The sequence below is a fragment of the Odocoileus virginianus genome, chromosome 2, assembly GCF_023699985.2.
Source record: "Odocoileus virginianus isolate 20LAN1187 ecotype Illinois chromosome 2, Ovbor_1.2, whole genome shotgun sequence".
Taxonomy (NCBI): domain Eukaryota; kingdom Metazoa; phylum Chordata; class Mammalia; order Artiodactyla; family Cervidae; genus Odocoileus; species Odocoileus virginianus.
The window spans coordinates 6,134,507-6,154,710 of record NC_069675.1 but is presented as its reverse complement, the minus strand read 5'-3'; the positions used below and the strand labels follow the sequence as shown (position 1 = coordinate 6,154,710).

Genomic DNA, 20,204 nt, shown 5'->3' with positions numbered 1-20,204 from the left:
GTGGCTGATTCAAGCTGAAGTGTGGCAGATACCAACACAGTGCTGTAAAACAATCATCTTTCAAATTAAAAAAAAAATGTTTCCAAGGGAGACTTTATGCTAAGGATCCAGGGGTGTGTCATGGAACCCCAAACTGAGCCAGGACTGACGCTGGGCTGCCTGGGGTGCACGCCTGAAGGAGGCAGGGCCACGCTGGGGGAGACCTCGGTCAGGGGTTCAGGTCCCAGCTGCCTCGCCCGCCACACCCTAATCCGGCCGGCTGGGCCTCCTCCAGTGGCTGAAAGGGGCCCTGAACACCTCCTGGGGCCTGGGTGACCTCTCACTGCCCGGGTCTGGGCTCCCCTCACCACACCACATCAGGAACGTGTCTAAAGATACCCAGTATTTCATGTTACATGCATCTTTCTTTTGTAAATATTTATGTTTATTTTTGGCTGGGTCAGGTCTTAGTCACAGCAGGCAGGCTCTTCATCAAGGTTTTCAGCCTTCTCTGGCACGGGCTTAGGTGCCCCAAGGCATGTGGGACCTTAGTTCCCTGACCAGGGATCAACCTGTGTCCCCAGCATTGCAAGGCAGATTTTTAACCACTGAACCACGAGGGAAGTATAAGTGCATGTTTCTACAAAAAAATGTTAAAGATTTTACAACTTGGTGTTAGAAATAAACATTTGATTCTGCCATTGTCTCTTCATATATTGGAGCTGATACCATTTCTTTCTAGGACTAAAAACTTTTCAAGGAGCCTGGCAACACATGTGCAGGCTCTAGGCTCTCAGCTCACCTTGAGCCCTCAGCCAAGCTGTTCTGATTGCTTCCTCCGCTCAGGGCCCCAAGTGAAATCAATCCAAGGAGTCGGATGGCCAGATCTGATCTAAGGGCCAGGTAAGAACCTGAGCCGCCTTGGGGACGGGCTCGGAATGTCAAAGCAGACACACGTTTCCCGTTAGCCGCCTCCGAGGAGGCTGATTTCAACAGAATCATTAAAAGTTGATGATTCTGCAAATGTCTTTTGTTGGCTATGGCTACGTTGTATGTGGTGGGGGAGTGAGGAAGGGTGTTTTTCTGCAAAACGGAATTAAGCACTAGCTGAAGAAAGGCTGTAAGATAATCCTAAACATAACCTTAAAATGACCGTGGGATTCAATGTTGAAGACTTTTCAGAAAGATTCGGGAGGAAAGGAGAAGTTGGGGAAACCACTGAAATACTGAAAGGTCAGGATATGGGGTAAGGAGGTCCAGGAGTACTTTCACAAGAAATCAGAGCATAAAGAGCTGGTCTTAGAAATATTTTTCCCCTGAGGAATTTAAATACATCAGTGTTTGGGTTTTGATAGTAAATTTGAGACACTGGACAGCATCACAGGATGCATCCTGGGGGACAACTCTGGCCTCAGAATGCAAAGGGCCCCTAAACAGAGAAGGGAACAATCCAATAGGGGATACAGCCTCCTTGTCGTCAGAACAGGTGGCACAGTTGAGCTGAGCTGGCGCCTGTGTTTCCGGATTCTCAGCCCCAAGTCTAACATTCCCACTCTTTGTTGTTGTTGTTTAGTCTCTAAATTGTGTCCAATTCTTTTTCAACCCCATGGAATATAGCCCACTAGGCTCCTCTGTCCGTGGGTTTCCCAGGCAAGAATATTGGAATGGGTTGCCATTTCCTTCTCCAAGAGATCTTCTCAATCCAGGGATCAAACTCACATCTCCTGCATTGGCAGGTGGATTCTTTACCATGAACCACCTGGAAGCCCACTCCCACCCTTCGCATAAACATAAGCTGACTCATCAGGCTCAACTATAGGCCATTTCCACATTCTGAATAATATTTGTAAATGACCCGCTCCTGTGGATCGTTCAGAAAGCTAGCACTTAGATTTTGTTGTATTTCTTTGCCATAAAAAAAGCATTTATTTTCAGTGAGTTTTGTTTGTTGAGCTACTTCTTTCTCGGTCACTTGCTGCAAGCCCACAGATGATCGGCAGAACCACGGGACCTGGGAAAAATGGCTTATGGGCAGTTTCACATCATAAAAACTTCTTGCTATTATAGAACAGAAAAAAACAAAACAAAACAAAAAACCCCTGAGGTCAAAGAAGAGGGAACAGCCTTAAGTGACACTGGAGGGGGCGTTTCTATCGAGTAGGTCAGTAGGTCGAAGCTGTGTGAACTGTCTGCCTTCCCTGTTTCTCTCTACTACTTTCCTGAGTAGGTCAGACTGTGTCGTCTCCTCTCCCAGGTAAACCATCACTGAGCATCCTCCATGGAGCACAGATTCAAGGGGTCAGGAGTTTCTCAGCGCAGCATGGGGATGCTGCTGGAATAAGGCGGTTATGGTTCTTGTTTGGCCCCAGCAGCCTTCACTGTGGCTTCCTTAGGAATGCTGTGGCCCCCCGGAAAATCAGAGGCTTCAAGACCACTGTGCTCATCTTAGACTCCTGGTCGCCATGGCAGCCCCACAGCTCACAGCGCTGTAACCATCACAGAGGCTGGAGGCAGTGCTGGGGAGCTACCAACCTATCCTACCTGTGCCCACTGGGCAGAGGGGTTGTAAGACCGAGCGACTCAGACTGAGACTTGAGCCAACTGTCTTTTAATTGAGATCACACACCTGGTCTCAGGACTTAGCGAAGCTCAGGTTCTTGATGTCTCAGTGCAGAAAGAACTTAGTCAGAGGCAAAGTGATAGGTTTTGTTGTTCATTGTTCAGTTGCTAAGTCACATCAAACTCTTCGCAACCCCATAAACTACAACACACCAGGCTTCCCTGTCCTTCTGTCCTTCACCATCTCCTGGAGTTTGCTCAAACTCATGTCTGTTGAGTTGGAGATGCCATGCAACCATCTCATCCACTGCTATCCTTTCCTTCTGCCCTCAATCTTTCCCAGCATCACGGTCTTTTCCAGTGAGTCAGCTCTTTGCATCAGATGGTTAAAGTACTGGAGCTTCAGCTTCAGCATCACTCCTTCCAATGACTATTTAGGATTGATTTCCTTTAAGCTTGACTGGTTTCATCTCCTTGCAGTCCAAGGGACTCTCAAGAGTCTTCCCCAACACCACAGTTCAAAAGCATCAGTTCTTTGGTGCTCAACCTTCTTTATGGTCCAGTTCTCACATCCATACATGACTACTGTAAATACCATAGCTTCAACTACATAGACCTTTGTCAGTAAAGTGATGTCTCTACTTTTTAATATGCTGACTAGGTTTGTCATAGCTTTTCTTCCAAAGTGATAGACCAGAAGTGGATTTACTTAGAGAGATACACATTCCATGGACAGAATGCAGATGTCTCAAAAGGTGAGAGTGGCCCTGGGCATAGGGTCCTCTTGGAAACTGAGCATGGCCCTGGGAGAAATACCCTACAAATAGAGTGTGCCATCTCAAAAGGTGAGAGGCTCTGAAATATGGAGTGGTTAGTTTTTGTGGGCTGGGTAACTTCATAGGCTAATGAGGATTATTCCAACCATTTTGGAGGACAGGGTGGGGATTTCCAGGAATTGGGCTACCACCTGAGAACTGTCACGGTGCCTGTGGGTGTGCTGTTGTTGTTTAGTTGCTCAGTTGTGTCCGACTCTTTTGTGACCCCATGGACTCTAGCCCATGAAGCTCCTCTGTCCATGGGATTTCCCAGGCAAGAATACTGGAGTGGGTTGCCATTTCCTCCTCCAGGGAATCTTCCCAACCCAGGGATTGAACCCACATCTCCTGCATTGGCCTGTGGATTCTTCACCCTGAGCCATACCTGTGGGTGTGTAGTTTAGCAAATGTATTATAGCTGGCGTGTAATGAGGCTCCAGGTCCACTGGAAGTCGAGTCGTGAACCATCTTCTGCCTAGTCGGTTCTAACCATTTTTTAAAATTTATGTGTATTTTGGCTGCCCTGGGTCTTTCTTGCTGTGCTCAGACTTGCCCTAGTTCCGGTGAGAGGGGACTAGTCTCTGGTTGCGGCGTGCAGGCTTCTCACTGCGGTGGCTTCTCGCTGTGGAGCATGGCCTCTGGGGTGCTGGGGCTTACGAGCGACAGGACACAGGCTCAGTAGTTGTGGCTCATGGGCTTAGTTGCCCCGAGGCAGGTGGAAACTTCCTGGACCAGGGATCGAACCCTTGTGTCCTGCATTGGCAGGTGGATTCTTAATCACTGGACCACCAGGGAAGTCCTTCTGTAACCAGTGTTTGTTGTGTCCGCAAGGACTATGTCATTCTTTTAAAGGTGTCCCCTGCCCCCTTCCCTCCTGTTTCCCTTGGACGGGAGGGACATCCGGACCGCTGATGACTTCCTGCAGACAGAGACCACCACACCCGATGGACTGGAAAGTACCCGTGTTTCAGACCGTCTGTGAAGTCAGGCTGTCTCTTCTCTGCCTCATGTTTCTCCAACTGCATGAACAGCCGGGGGGAACTGAGACCAGAGGAGGAAATGAGGATGCTGCTGAGGGGGAACTTCAGTGGCTTGATGATCCTGCCCTTGAAACTCTCCTAATGCTATTATTTGTGCCTTAGTGTCTGAGCACTTGAAATGACAGAACAGAGGGGCAGGGGCCAGGGCCAGAGGGCTGGCCTTGGAGAAGAGAGCCCTGGCTTTTTGGATGACAGCATCACATAGGGGGAGAGAGAGGGTCCCCAGGGACTTGGAAACTGTCATTCATTCACCTGTTCATCTGTGAAACACTGCAGTGGGTAGGGGACTTCCCTGGTGGTCCAGTCGTTTAGAATCCTCCTTCCAATGCAGGGGATGCGGGTTTGATCCCTGGTCAGGGAACGAGGATCCCACATGCTTCCGGGCAACTAAGCCTGCCCGCTGCAACTACTGTGTTCTTCAGCGAAGACCCAGCACAGTCACAATGAAATAAATAAATGAAACACCCACATCGGGTAGCCAGTGGGTGAGGCACCAGGAAGATAAGTGTCCAGCGGTCAGACCTGCCTCCAGGAGCTGACAGGACAGTGATAGCGCCTTGTGGAGTTATGGGATCCCTGGAACAGGTCACATAAAGCTGAGGACGAGCAGGAGTTTGCCAGATACAGAGATGAAGGTTGTGTTACCAAATTAAGTCCTATGGATGAGGCCTGGGCCCTAGTCCGGCCAGCAGTCTGATTCTTGTTCCGGTCGGGTTCAATGGCCAATAACGAAACCAGAGCTGAGGTCCTCATAGCGCAAGCCGTATTCAGTGGCGGAAGACTGGGGAAGCGGGAACAGTTCACAGAACCAACTTCTCGTCCAGGTGTGTGGCAAGCGGGATTCAACTTTAATACAAAGGGAGGAGGGGTGAGGCTGATGATGGGGAGGTACACGCAATGGACTGCCAGGGAAGGCGTGGGGCTTTTCCTGAGGGAGTGGGCTGTCACTCTTGTTTCACCCCTTTTTGGTCCTTCGAGTCTGATTCTGGATGCTGGCAGTTATGTCTTTTCCCCGGTGGTCCAGTGGCTGAGACTCTGAGTTCAGACTCAATGCAGGGGGTCCCGGGGTTCAATCTCTGGTCAGGGAACTAGATTCCACATGCCGCAACAGAGTGTTCACAGGCTGCAACTAAAAGGAATCCGCATTCTGCAACAAAGACCCAGCGCAGCCAAAGAAATTAATTAAAAGAATAATGCTAACATGGTAAAATTAACATATAATGAGACTCAGGGTCTGTTGGAGGTCAGATTCATCACCATCTTGGCCCTAGCTGGTTCCCTCTGGGATTTTTGTTTGTAGCTTCCTTTTCTAAAATCTCTGGACCTTTTGTTTATTTATCTATTTATTTATTTTTTGACTACACCAAGCAGCATGCAGAATCCTAGTTCCCCGACCAGGGATCAAACCTGCACCCCCTGCACTTGGAGGCAGGGTCTTAACCACTGGACTGCTGGGGAAATCCTTGAACCCTTGAACTTGAAGATGCGTGCTGATTCCTACTAAAGGTGGGGGTTGGACGGTTCTGGGCAAAGATCCAAGGCAGCTCTGGTGGCAGCTGGGGAGAGGTGGGCGTTTCGGTTGAGCAGCCGGCAGGTTGGGGACCGGCCGGATCCCTGCATGCAGGTCTGCAAGTCTTGGTGTGCCTGCTATCTTCTAGTGAGGAGGTCGCTGGGAAAGTCCAGATAAGAGGATGGAGGCCTCACATGGCAGGGGGGTGGGGGGCTGAAGAAGGAGGGTAAACCATGAACGTGATGAGCAATATGTATGTGCGTGCTCAGTTGTGTCCGACTCTCTGCAGCCCCATGGACTGCAGCCCACCAGGCTCCTCTGTCCATGGGATTCTCCAGGCAAGTATATTGGAGTGGGTTGCCATGTCCTCCTCCAAGAGACCTGGAGTCTGACACGAGTGAGTGACTAACACTAGCAGTAGTTATATATGACCACAGTGACTGAATCTTTCAGTAGTGGTTCGTGTGGATAGGTCATCATTTGTGACTTACTAACCTCCTTTCCTGAATTTACTATTATTATTATTATTTTAAATTTATTTTTGGCTGTGCTAGGTCTTTGTGTTTTTCTGAATTTATTTTTAATTGACGGATAATTATAGTATTGTGTTGGTTTCTACCAAACAGCAACATGAATCGGCCAAAGGTCCACCCATGTCCTGTCCCACTTGACGTCCCTCCCAGCCCCCTCCCCGTCCCACTTCTCTGGGTTGTTACTAAGCGGGTTTGAGTTCCCCGAGTCATGCAGTAATTCCCACCGGCTCTCTATTTTACACATGGTCACGTACGTTTCCTTGTCTCTCTCTCCGTACCTCCCACCCTCTCCTTCCTCCCCCTGCGCTGGGTCTCTGTGCTCTGAGTTGGCTTTCCTCTAGTTTCAATGAGCCGGGTCTGCTTTGTGATGCAGCGTGCGGGCTTCCCTTGTTGCAGGGCACAGGCTCCAGGCGTGGGCTTCAGGCGCTGTAGTGTGTGGGCTCTGGGGTGCCCAGGCTCCATAGTTGTGGCGCAGGGGCTTAGCTGCCCCATGACATGTAGAATATTCCTGGACCAGGGATCGAATCCATGTCCCCTGCATTGGCAGGTGGATTCTTAACTACTGGACCCCTGGGAAAGTCCCCTTTCCTGGATTTAAAACATGAGCCAAGTCTTCTCTGCTTTGTACGCTCCCCTGTGCTTAAGAGAATGCCAGGGGCAAGTCCCCAGTGTTCACCACCTGAAAGCAGCTTCAGAACTGCAGGCAGAGAAGAGATGTCACAGGTGTGCCCAGACCCAGAGGTGATGCTGTGCGTGCGTGCTAAGTCCCTTCAGTTGTATCTCTGTCTGTCTGACCCCACGGACTGCAGCCCACCAGGCTCCTCTGTCCATGGGATTCTCCAGGCAAGAATCCTGGAGTGGGTTGCCAGGCTCTCCTCCATTTTTATACTATAATGAAATAATTTCAGCATCTGGCCAATGATGTCACCCTTCTTCTTAGTGCTAAAATATAATTTTCAGAAAGTTAAAAGCATAATTCTTACTGCAAACATAAAATGAACATTGGACCAACAATTTTATTCAACTCATTAACTCACAAACCCATAAATACCTAGAAGGGATGAACTTAATAAGTTTGGCTCATATCCCCAAATTCTTGTCCCTTCAAGTCCTTGCTGCCATCGTTGTCCCCTCATGACCCATAAACAGATTTAAAAACAATACTTTGTCCAGATTTATGGTTGTTTCAACAGGAGGAATGATCCTTAACTGCCGTTCCTAGAAGAAGAAATTCCCCACATTTCTTAAGGTCTTGATAAAGATGTATAGTGTAGTTGTAGGGTGGTGATCCCAATGACCAGGGGTATGGTATGGTTGTGGGGTGGTGGTTGTATAGGTTGTAGGTTACAAATAAAATACCCACTCAAATATTCTCATCTCATCAGCCTTTAAACTCATAGTCTACAATATGCCAGGGAAGTTTTGGCATCTCAGCCTCATTGATTTATGATAGTGTGTGTGTATGCACACACTCATACTCAGTCATACCGGACCTTGTGAGCCCACAGACTGTAGCTAGACAGGCTCCTCTGTCTGTGGGATTTCCCAGGCAAGAATAGTGGAGTGGGTTGCCATTTCCTCTTCCAGGGGATTTTCCCGACACAGGGATCGAACCCACATCTGCACTGCAGGCAGATTCTTTACTGCTGAGCCATCAGGGAAGGCCCCCTGATTATGGGCCATTGTTAAATCCAGGCTTCAGCAAACCAAGGGATCCAACCTTAGAGCCTCTCAGATGTGCTGAATATAACAGAGCTGGCTATGCAGAGCGAAGTCAGTCAGAAAGAGAAAAACAAATACTGCATATTAATGCATATGTATGAAATCTAGAAAATTGGTACTGATGAATGCATGATGATGCAGGGCAGGGATAGAGACACAGATGTAGACTCTTGTGGACAGAGCAAGGGAGGGCAACCGTGGCATGAATGGAGAAAGCAGCATTGAAACACACACACCCCGTGTGTAAGGTAGATCACTGGTGCGAACCTGCCGCACAGGGAGCCCGGCGTGGTGCTCCGTGATGACCTAGGGCTGTGGGGTGGGGGGTGGGGAGGAGGGAGGCTCAAGAAGAAGGGGAGATATATACATGTGTAGTTTTGACTGATTTGAGTGGTGTACAGCAGAGACCAACACAACATTATAAATCAACTTTCCTCCAATTAATTCATAAAAATTAATGAACAAACAAAAAAAAACAATTACACTGGGGATCCTGGGTGAGTGTAACATACGTTTATAAATTTTGCTGAATCCACCCTTACATTTCATCCTTCTTGGTTTAACACTGTAGACTCCATTCCCATCCATGACCTCAGCTTCCTCTCAATTCATGTTGACAGGATGTTCCAGTTTCCTTGGTGTGTAATTTACCTCCACCCCGTCCCTAGCAGATCTCGAAGTTTTCTTGGGCTCAGCTAGGAGTTTATTCTTGTTATGGCCCTGGAGCCAATGAGGTGGCAAGTGGTCAGGATTTGAGAACAGGCATCTAAATGGAAGGCAAAAGCCCCAGATGAGAAACCTTCTATACAATGGCTGATTTCCTCAAGTAGGGGAAGAGCGGGTGCTTTTTGTAGGCAAGGGAGGCTGGGGATTGGGAAGTCAACTTTGAAAAAAATTAATATCTTAGTAGTTTGTTCAGCATCTCTGGAATCTACAATTTTGTTTTTATTTGTATTTATGAAGCTGTATTTTGAATCTTCTCCCCCTCCCCTTTTCTTTCTCTTTCTATTGATCAGTCTTTTTAGAGACTGTATTTATTTTTCAATATCCAACTTTTGGGTTTATCTATTTTCTCTATTGCACTTTTGTTTTAATAACTTTTTTGATACTTTTATGAATAATTTTGTCAATTTATGTTCTAATTCTGTTGTTCTCTGTTTCCTATTTATTTCTGAGTTTCTGCATTCCGCTTTCTGTTTTTTAAATTGAGATATAATTGACAGAAAATGCTGTGTAAGCTCAAGGTATAAAATATATTGATCTGATACGTTTATATGGCAATATGGAGAAGGGAATGGCAACCCACTCCAGTATTCTTGCCTGGAGAAGTCCATGGACAGAGGAGCCAGGCAAGCTACAGTCCATGGGGTTGCAAAGAGTCAGACATGACTGAGCAAGTAACACTAGCTGTCTCTGTTACACACTATGGTGCAATATGAAAGCCATTGTAGCATTAGCTAACATCTTCATGGCCTCACATAATTATCACTTTGTCTCTGCCTCACCCAAATATTCCCTTCACGGTCTAAGGTCCTGCTCCTCTCCTGTCAATGTCCTAATCTTAGCAAGAGACTTGCTGAGGTTGAACACTTAAACTTTGCAACAAAGGGAAAAGAATCTGGAAAAAAAAAGGATATGTATATATATATATATATATATATATATATATATATATATACACACATACATATATATAGCTGAATCACTGTGTTATACACCTGAAACTAACATGATGTTGTAAATCAATTATAGCTTAATAAAGAAACATGAGAAAAAAAATTTTGCAACAACTCTATGACCTGAACAACATTAAAAATTTAAAAAAAATGTATTGGAGTATAACTGATTTACAATGTTGCATTAGTTTCAGGCATACAGTAAAGTAAATCAGTTATACATATACATATATCCACTCTTTTTTAGATTCTCTTTCCATGTAGGCCATCAGAGTATTGAGTAGCGGTCTCTGTGTAATATAGTACCCTGTATATGTCAATTCCAACCTCCCAATTTATCCCTCCTTCTCTGAACAATTGTATTTAGGATCTGAGAATGACCCTTGTCTGTCCTGCAGCTGTACCAGATTAAGGCTTCCTTGAATTTCACTATACCTGTATCTTGAAATTGAAATTCAAAACTTCATGCTTATTAAAAGAAAAAAATTCAACTCTTCAGGGTAGTCAGAAATAGCCATCTCACTCTACACGCCTTGTAATTATCATTGTTGCCATGGCAACCAATGTACCAGAGGCAAGAGCCCCCCCAAGCCTTGTCCTTCCTCTGCCCATCACACTACCACCGTGCTTATTTGAATAATCCTGAGGCCACTGCGTGCCACAGATGATCGCAGTTCTCTTGCTCCCAGTGTAGGCACAGATATGCAAGTAGCCCAGCCAGAATTCCATACTGAGGACTTCCATACTGTGTGTGCTGGGGCCACTCCTGGCATCAGTCACAGTCCCTGCAGGAACCCAGGTCAAGAGACCTGCAACTGAACAGCTGTGGGCAAGATTAGGGAGCCAACTGTATGTGTTTTCTAGGACTCCCTGAACAGTGTACCATCCATAAACTACGTGGGGTAACAACAGACACTGTCACACACTTCTGGAAATCTGAGATCAAGGTGTTAGTGAGATTGGTTCCTTTTTGTTGTTGTTGATATTTGTTTTGTAACTTTAAACTTTGTATTGGAGTATAGCCGGTTAACAATGTTGTGATGGTTTCAGGTGAACAGCAAGGGACTCAGCCATACATCCATAGGTATCCATTCTCCCCCAAGCTCCCCTCCCAGCCAGGCTACCACGTAACGTTGAGCAGAGTTCTGTGTGCTGTAGAGTAGGTCCTTGCTGGTTATCCATTTTAATATAGCAGTGTGTACATGACCTTCCCAAAGTCCCTAACATCCCTTCCCCCTGGTGACCATAATTTTGTTTTTAATATTTATTTTTATTCATTTGGCTGCAGCGGGTCTCAGTTGAGGCATGTGGACTCTTCATTCTTTGTTGCAGCATGCAGGAATTTATTTGCTGCATGAGAACTCCTGGGCTTCCCAGGTGACTCAGGGGTAAAGAATCTGCCTGCCAATGCAGGAGACACAAGAGACATGGGTTTGATTCCCGAGTCAGGAAGATCCTCTGGAGGAGGAAATGGCAACCCATGCCAGGATTCTTGCCAGGATAATCCCATGGGCAGAGGAGCCTGGTGGACTACAATCCATGGGGTCGCAAAGCGTGGGAGGTGGCTCAGAGGCTGAGCACAAGCGTGCACACGTGCAAACTCTTAGCTGTGCGTGTGGGACCCCAGTTCCCGGACCAGGGACGGAACCCCAGCCCTCAGCACTGGGAGCACACAGTCTAAGCCACTGAACCACCGGGGAAGCCCCAGGGTTGGTTCCTTCTGAGGGGAGGGTGTGTTCAGGCCTCTCTCCTGGCTTCGAGTCGTTCTTTGACTTGTGACAGCGTGACTCCAGTCTTCACATCTCCCTGTGTCCAGATATCCCATCTTGTAAAGACATCAGTCATACTGCATTAGAGTTCACCCTAAAGACCTCAATATAACTTAATCACATCTGCAACAACCCTATTTCCTAATAAGGTCACATTCTAAGGTACTGGGGATCAAGGCTTCAATCTATGAATTTTGGGGACACTTCTAACACCAACCGTAAGTGCCCAGAGGTGAGCGACAGTGAGATACATCTATCCATTCATCACAATATCCACCTGGGCTGGGTATTCTCCCCTGGCCCCTCCGGATCCCCTCTCTGACCACCTCCACCTCGCCCTGTGCCTAGGAGCCTGATCCCTGCAGACGGCATATCCTGGGCTCCCCCGCCTTTTCCCTTCTATTGGACTTCACCAATGGGAGGCACAGGCGGGAGCCTTGGGGGTGGGAGGAGAGAGAGGTCAGGGCACCGTACCCAAAGGACCCTTCCCATCCCCTCCCGGCTGCTTTCACATGTTGCTTTCCATGATGTAATATCATATAGTTTATATTTACCATTTGGCAGATAATGAGAGCCTGGTGCTAGGTGGGTTTAATCGCTCAGTCATTTGTTATTCTTTGCGACTCCACGGATTGTAGCCCACCAGGCCCCTCTGTCCATGGGATGTCCCAGGCAAGAACACTGGAGTGGGCTGCCAATTCCTTCTCCAGGGGATCTTCCTGACCCAGGGATCAAACCATGTCTCCTGCATTGGCAGGTGGATTCTTTACTACTGAGCCACCAGGGAAGCCCAGTAAGAGCTTAATAAAGTTTAAAATATGGGTGAGTGTGTATGTGGATGGTTTCACTTCCAAGAATGGCTCTACATTTATTTAGTGCTAACAGCTGACATTTACTGAGTGCTTATGTGTGTTCTAAGTACTTGAATCTGTTATACCCCGGATAGAACCTATAAGGGAGGTGCTATGATTATCCTGACTTTATAGTTGAGTAGACTGAGGCTTCCTGAGATTGCCGTTATGGCCCAGATCAAGGTTGCATGGTGAAATAGTAGCCAGATTGGGGTTTGATCTGTCTCTAGAGCAGTCTGTCCCTGAAAGTGTGCCCTAAGCCACACAAGCACACCTGCTGATCTGCTCACCAGACCTGCCCTCCTGACTTCTGCCAAACATACTCATTTCCCTAGCCCTGGTCAAACTGCAGCTGCTGCGTGGGGCTTTCTCATCCTCTCCCTGAGGAGCCGCCCCTCCATTCTGTGTCCCCCCACTGTCCCCAGCATGAATCCCACAACACCTGTGCCTCTTTCCTACCTTCAGGGCGGGGGCCCTGTCCCACTCACCCTGCAATTCCATGGCCTGGCCCTGCGTCTGATTGTGTGTCAGTCTGTCAGTTGTGTCTGATTCTTTGCGACCCCAGGGACTGTGGAGCCCTCCAGGCTCTTCTGTCCATGGGTTTCTCCAGGCAAGAATACTGGAGTGGGTAGCCGTTCCCTTTTTGGGGGGATCTTCTGGACTTAGGGATTGAACCTGGCTCTCCCGCACTGCAAGCAGATTCTTACTGCTGAGCCACCAAGGAAGCCCAATTGCGGGAGTGTCAACGACTGCTTCTGGAAGGAATATTTTCAGTTGTGCTTGCCCATTTTATATGCTCTGGGGTCCCCAAGTCCCCCTGCAGAACGGCTGACTTCCTTCCTCTTGAGCTGAGAGGATATCTGTCCATGGCGTGTGGTTCTGGACAGCAGGGCTGCCCCCTGGGTGGGCGGTCGTTTGTCCTGGGCACGACCTCGCACCTGGCATCTCACCTGCGGGGTCAGGTTCGGTTTGAGCTGATCTCTTTGATCTTCTGTGAACACATTCTCGGGCTCCAGGGAAGGAGCTCCACTCAGCCCCCAGGAGTCTGGTGGGGGCTTTCCTTCTGCTTTTCAGTTTCGTCCTAATCAACGGTCACATTTTGTCAGGAGTCCCTTTGTCAAAACCTACGGGTCATGTTGACAGAGTTTCTTTTCCTCTCTTTCTAGGATGTTGGATTTAACTCCCTCCTCCAGGAGACTGCTCTGAGCCCTGCCTCCCCCACCCCAAACTGTTCAAGGCCAGCTGAAAAGTGAAAGTGTTAATCACTCAGTCCTGCCGACTCTTTGCCACCCCACAGACTGTAGCCCGCCAGGCTCTTCTGCCCATGGGATTCTCCAGGCAAGAATACTGGAGTGGATAGCCATTCCTACTTCCAGGGGACTTTCCCGACTGCTACCACATGTTTATTCCCACCAGGCTTTGAGGAAATACTCATTTTTAAAGCCCAACCTCCACTTTCCCTACAACTTTTCTTTACTGTCACCTGCTCCATATTTCCCAGCTGTTCAATTCTCTGAGAACCTACGTGCCTGGTTTTGGTCCTGGGTAGGGGCACTGCACGGAAGTCCTCACGCGGGCATCGCCTGTGCCCACGAGGGTTGTGCTGTGTTGAGTTTGGTCTGACACTGCCTTCACATTCTTACAGCATCACGCCTCTTCAGCAGCTCCGTGGGATAGCTCCTGAGAGCATCGAGAGCGTACACTCAGCATTTTTAAAAAGCAGAAGAAAAGTTTTAGTTTTTTAATGCTATTTTTTTGGTTACTTGTAAAAATGTTTCTTATTTTCTTTATTTTTTATATATTTGGCTTCCAAGGTTCTTAGTTGCAGCATGTGGCTTCTAATTCCCCAACCAGGGATCGAAGCCTAGCCCCTTGCATTGGGAGCTTGGAGTCCTAGCCAGTGGACCACCAGGGAAGTCCCTGTTTCTTGTTATTTTAAAATAAATTCTATTTACTTAGCTTTGGCTGTGCTGGGTCTCCTTGCTGCTCGGGTTTTTCCCTATTTGGGGAGAGCCGGGCTACTCTTTAGCTGCGCTGTGTGGCTTTTCCTTGTGGAGGCTTCTCTTGTTGCAGAGCATGGGCTCTAGGGCCTGCTGGCCTCAGTAGCTGAGGCACATGGGCTCAGTAGTGGTGCAGGGCTTAGCTGTTCCAAGGCACGTGGGATCTTCCCAGCCTAGGGATTAAACCCCTGTCTCCTGCAACGGCAAGTGAATTCTTTACCACTGAGACACCAAGAAAGCCCCGCTTATTATTTTAAATGCCATACTTGCGTTTCATGGCGTGTATGCTGTCCCCCAAAATATAAAGGCCCTAGGTCGGCAACCTGCAGCTGTGACAAGATGCCTTGTCCCCCATCTCCTCCTCCTCCTCTCCGTGCTGCTGCTGCTGCTCTCCGGACTGCCTCTCCGCAGGGGCGGAGGAGAGGAGAGGGGCCCCGGCGCCCCCGCGAGCGCTGGAGAAGAGGCGGGGAGCAGCCGGGATCGGACTTCCTCCCTCCACTCCGGAACTGCCTGGAGCCGCCAGGACTCGGAAATCAGGACGTCCCCACGGGAGCCGGCGGGGTGGGCGGGGCGCAGGCGGTGGGCGTGTCTGGGGCGGGCCGGGGGACGGGCCCGGGGTGGGGCCGGCACGAGGACAGCGCGGGCCGCCGGGGCGAGCTGCGCCCGCCGCGCTCCCTGGACTTCGGAGCGCAGGGCCCCCGCAGGCTGCGCTCTCCGCCGTCTTCTCCCGAGCGGGCTCGGCCCGGCGGCCGGGGCGATGTGAGCCGGAGCCCGCGGGCGCGGCCGGACCGCTGCGATGTGGCTCAAGCCCGAGGAGGTGCTGCTGAAGAACGCTCTGAAGCTCTGGGTGACTCAGAAGAGCAGCTGCTACTTCATCCTGCAGCGGCGCCGCGGGCACGGCGAAGGGGGCGGCCGACTCACGGGTAAGGGGCGCGCCGCGGCGGGCGGCTGGCCGGGCCCGGACCTCGCTCCCCGCCGGGCCCCGCGGCCCCAGTCCCGGGCTGCGTGCGGCGCAGGTGGCGGTTTCTGGGGAGACGCCGGGTTGGGTCGGCCCTGCCTCGGGCGTGTTTTCCTTTCTCCTGCGTTTCTCCTGTACGCTCCCGTCGAGGTGGCGGCCGGAGGGACTCTCGGGCTCGTACATTTCCCCGGGCGGGGCAGGTGCCGTTGCCGCCGGGCTCGCGGGTCTCCTGGAGGCCAGGCTTGATTCGGGAAGCCGAGGAGAGACCTGTGCTGGAGCGGGGGCCGCGCCGGGCGGAGTGGGGCCAGGTGACAGCGGGGCCGCCCGGCCATCTGGTTGCGCCCGAGGCTCCAAGTGGCGCCGCGGTAGGGACACTTGACCAACCCGCGGCGAGACGAGGCTCGGGAGGCCCTGGCAATCTGAGACTGTCGGGGGGATGAACGGGTCGGGCGGGGCGGGCCGCGCACCGTCTACAAGCCGGGAGGAGAAACCCAGGTGGAGCGAATCCCGAGCTCGTGATCCTAGCGGCAAAACCGAGCGGGTCAGCTCCCCATCGCCACCGTTTCACTTTCTTTCTAGGAATGAAAGGAGGGAAAACAACAACAACAACAAACTCAGGCTTGTAAAATTTATTACCCCCACCCCCCAAACTCAATGTCCAAAACTCTTTGAAAATAAAGCATTTGGACAGTTTGCATCAGCGAGGACACCTGTTTGAAAGGTCAGTGGAGGAATAATAGGAACCTATCTCAGTGTGTCTAGGGAACCCATATGGAATTTCACATTTTGGAATCGAAGTAAAAGGAACTTTAGAGCTTCCCATCTTGTCCCTCCTTATACCCAGGAGGAGACCAAGGCCGGGGGGAGCAGTCAAGGGGCCCAGCCTGGGTCCCTGGGCTCCATGTTGGTGACTCCACTGTCTGCTTATTCTGAGGAGGCCCTCCAGGCCCGATGGGGGAAATGCGATTAGTACATCCTGAAAGGGCAGAGCCAAGTGCCAGGGCTTGCTTTACCCTGCCCATGCTTTAGACTGAGGAGGCCTGGAAGCTGGCAGCCAGATTCCTTGGTAACGGCAGACTTCACTGAGCCTCAGGGTGTCAATAGGAGTTGGTGGGATTTCTGGTTGGAAGGGGCAGTGGGGTGGTGGTCAGTGGGAACAGGTGGACGGCAGGTGGGCCTGCTCTGGGAACTGTTTGAGGCTCTGAGTAAAGGAATTAGCATGGGAGATCAGAGGTCAAAGGGGTCATTGGTGGGCCCGTGAGCAGCACACTGGCTCTTAGTGCCTGGGCTCCTGGGGAATGGAGGTGAGTGGCATCCTGGCGGGGTGGGATGCTGACAGAGGAGCAAAGTCTGGAGGAGGGGTCTGTCCCCTCCTCGACCTTTGAGCGCAGCGGAGCTTTAATCTTTGGTGTGTTCAGCACAGAACCTGGCCTCCAAAGGGCCCCTTTAGTAGAGGGTGAGGACAGAGCCTGAAACAGGAAGCGTGAGGAATATTGGTTCAGCAGGCGTTTGTTAACTTGGCTCGGTGCAGGCTGTCTGTGGGATGCTCCTCCCACACGTGGCTGTGCTGGGAAAGACTTCAGGTTATTCACCATCAGGCAGGGGAGACGGTCCAGACCCAGAGGGCAAAGCTTATGGTCCTGTGCCTAAGACAGGTTCAGGACCGCTTCCCTTCTGGAGAGCCTCCTTTGTGGTCCAGTCGGTCTTGCTGCCCAGTTGCTCAGTCGTGTCCGACTCTGTGTGACTCCATGGACCCCTGCCCGGCTCGTCTGTCTGTGGGATTCCCCGTCTGTCTTAGATGAACTCAAAATGATGCTCCTTCTTCCACTGCATTCCAACATCAGAGTGCCTGTGCCTTTGGTCTTACTTGGGCTTGACTGTGGTTTTGGCTTGCTGTGAATATGCACAATTTTCTTACTTTTAAAATATTTTTATTTATTTGGCTGTGCCTGGTCTTAGTGGTGGCCTGCAGGATCTTTAGTTGTGGCATGTGGGAACTAGTTCCCCGAGCAGGGATTGAATCTGGGTCTCCTGCATTGGGAGCGCAGAGTCTCAGCAGCTCGAGCACCAGGGAAGTCCCCAGTTTTCTTATTCTTAAAGGAAGTAAATCAGCTGAAAAAAAGGGAAGAAAAATCCCCAGAAAAAGACCCCTGACATTTTGCTTTATTTTTTGGAGACACAGAGCCTTTTTCAGGGGCTTCCCAGCTGGCTCAGTGGTAAATAATCCGCCTGCCAATGCAGGAGACGTGGGGTTCGATCCTTGGGTCGGGAAAATCCCCTGGAGGAGGAAATGGCAACCCACTCCAGCATTCTTGACTGGAGGATCCCGTGGACAGAGGAACCTGGCGGGCTACAGCCCACAGGGTTGCAAAGAGTCGGATACAACTGAGCACACAGAACCTCCTTCTGATTGTGAAAGGGTGGCATCCCCTCAGCAGTGGACACCCCCTCTTCGGGCATTCAGCCGGGAGCCAATGGTTGTGCCGATTAGGCAACTCCGTTGCCCCATCCACCGGTGATCTGGTCTAACTGGGGCCTTATGAATGTTGTGAAATCAAAACTGATGTGACACTGGAGCAGCTCCATGTTGGTATGGATTTCAGAACCGCAGACTTCTCATATAGCAACTTTTTTTAGCAGTTAATTTCAAAGAGTTAAAGCTTAGGCTGAGCTGATCGAAGAAAATAATGGGTGCACCTTCTGACTGGTTTTTAGGCTCTTCTTTGGAGAGAAGCAAGTAGCAGGTGGTTAAAAGGCTTGGAAAGAAAAGGTGGAGGAGCCGTAAAAGGAAGCGTGATGCAGAATTTGAGATTAGGTGGTTGTTGTTCAATTGCCCAGTTATGTATAACTTTTTTCAATCCCATGGACTGCAGCTTGCCAGGCCTCTCTGTCCCTCACCATCTCTCAAAGTTTCCCCAAGTTCATGTCCATTGCATCGGTGAGATTAGGTAGCAGAGTCTTAAACGTGAGGTTCCCGTTGGCGTTTTAAAGTAATCTGACATGTTGAAAGCTTGCCCACCGTCAGAAAGAGGAGGTTTTGTTTCATTGAGGATTGTAATTCATCCTCTGACTTACACAAATACATTCCCTATGCACATCTCGTTTTATTTTCTCCGTAGCCCTTTCTCACTTTTTCTTTCTTTTTTTTTTAATTTGTTTGAAGTGTCTTTATTTCAATTTAAAAAAAAATTTTTTTTCCATTTATTTTTATTAGTTGGAGGCTAATTACTTTACATCATTGCAGTGGTTTTTGTCATACATTGAAATGAATTAGCCATGGATTTACATGTATTCCCCATCCCTGTCCCCCCTCCCACCTCCCTCTCCACCTGATCCCTCTGGGTCTTCCCAGTGCACCAGGCCCGACACTTTTTCTTTCTTAAAATAGTTTTTATTATTTTTTGGTCACACCATGTGGCATGTGAGATCTTGATTCCCCAACCAGGGATCGAACTTGTGCTCCCTGCTTTGAAAGCTCAGAGTCTTAACCACTGGACCACCAGGGAAGTCCTTGACTTTCTGATATCTGTCCCACTTACATGTTGTGTTCATGGTTTCCCCTACGAAACTGTCTGTCCTGTGAGGGCAGGCATTTCACCCCTGGTGGTGCCCAGCACATAGCATAGGGTCAGTTAACGTTTGTAGGATGGATGAAGGGATGAGTCCACGTTCTTCTCCAAGTTAGGTGGCTGTGAAGGCCCAGCTTTCAGGCTGAGCCTGAGCTGACCACACGGACAGATAGCATACCCTCTGTGTCCTTTGCTTTCTGTGAACCTGCAAGCTGACCCCCGGGAAGCTAGGGGGAGTGGGTGGGAATTGAAGCCTATTCTTGTGGCTCCTTCCTTCGAGGGCCGAGGAGCGGGGCATCAGCCTCTTAGGTGGCTTCTATTGCCAGCCTCAGGCACCAGCTTTGAGCAGATCCCAGGCTGGGGAGGAGGGGTTGGTGTGGTGGCGGAAGGCAGTGACCTTCACCTCCAGTTCGAACTTGGTGACTGAACACAGTATTTTAAGATGTTTCCAAATCTCCCCTGACAGAGACTCTTGCTGCCCTGGAAAGGAGGAAGTTCTACAGTGTTTTCTTGGATACAATCTCCAGCCAGTGGGAATAGTTCTTGTAAAAGTGCAGTCAGCCCTGGGAGAAGAGAGTGGGGGCACTTAGCCTTTGGGAGTGGTGGGCAGAAGGACCCCAGCATCACTCCCCCGCCCTGCCAGGTTCTCTGACGGACTTACAATGAGCCTCATAAAGGGACCTTTAAAGACCAAGTGTCACCATCCGTATGTGCCCCTCTGAAGGGCACATTTATTTTTCAGTGTTCTATTATGTCCATTCCTGTATAATCTTGCAGTTCTTTCCCCAAAGAGGCCGGCACTTTAAAAGTTATCATTTGAATCCCATGCTGATGTTTTCTGCTTTTCAGGGTGTTTCCCTCCGGCCCTTGTTCCTGTCACTGTACTTGGAGCAGTTATGGGCTAACCAGTTTCCTAACGGTTAGGGACATGGGAGGAAGTATGGGCTGGGAGTGGAAAACAGGGGGTTTGGAGTCAAGATAAGTCTGCTGGGTACAAATCTGGGCTAGTTTATTTGGTTTCTTTGAGCCTTTGTTATAACTCTTCCTTAAGGCAGGGACAGAACCGGACTTTAGAAGGTTAGAAACTGTTTTCCACCTTGACTATCCCATCTTACATCCCCATCAGCAATGTGAAAGGCTTCTGATTATAATAAAGGGTAGAATGAAAATAAACATTACACAGCAAGAGCTTAGTTGTGCTCATCGCCTAGTACTTTTAAAGA

The 20,204-nt window shown here is 49.6% G+C and overlaps 1 protein-coding gene and 1 long non-coding RNA gene across 6 annotated transcripts in view; both read left to right on the top strand.

Moving 5' to 3' along the window:
• On the top strand, nt 1–14,412 carry LOC139037773 (uncharacterized). Its single transcript, XR_011490672.1, has 2 exons — nt 1–882; nt 13,621–14,412. It is a non-coding gene; the product is annotated as an uncharacterized lncRNA (long non-coding RNA).
• Nucleotides 14,413–15,072: 660 nt separating this feature from the next.
• Nucleotides 15,073–20,204, top strand: part of TBC1D8 (TBC1 domain family member 8) — a 143,160-nt gene continuing 138,028 nt past the window's right edge. For 4 of the 5 annotated variants that reach the window (XM_070475018.1, XM_070475029.1, XM_070475015.1 and 1 more), the window contains exon 1: nt 15,076–15,377. In XM_070475018.1, the coding sequence (XP_070331119.1) occupies nt 15,251–15,377 (127 nt within the window). In that variant the 5' untranslated portion in view covers nt 15,076–15,250. Of the gene's footprint in view, nt 15,378–20,204 lie in introns of all 5 variants that reach the window. The other variant, XM_070475034.1, reaches the window with a different exon arrangement.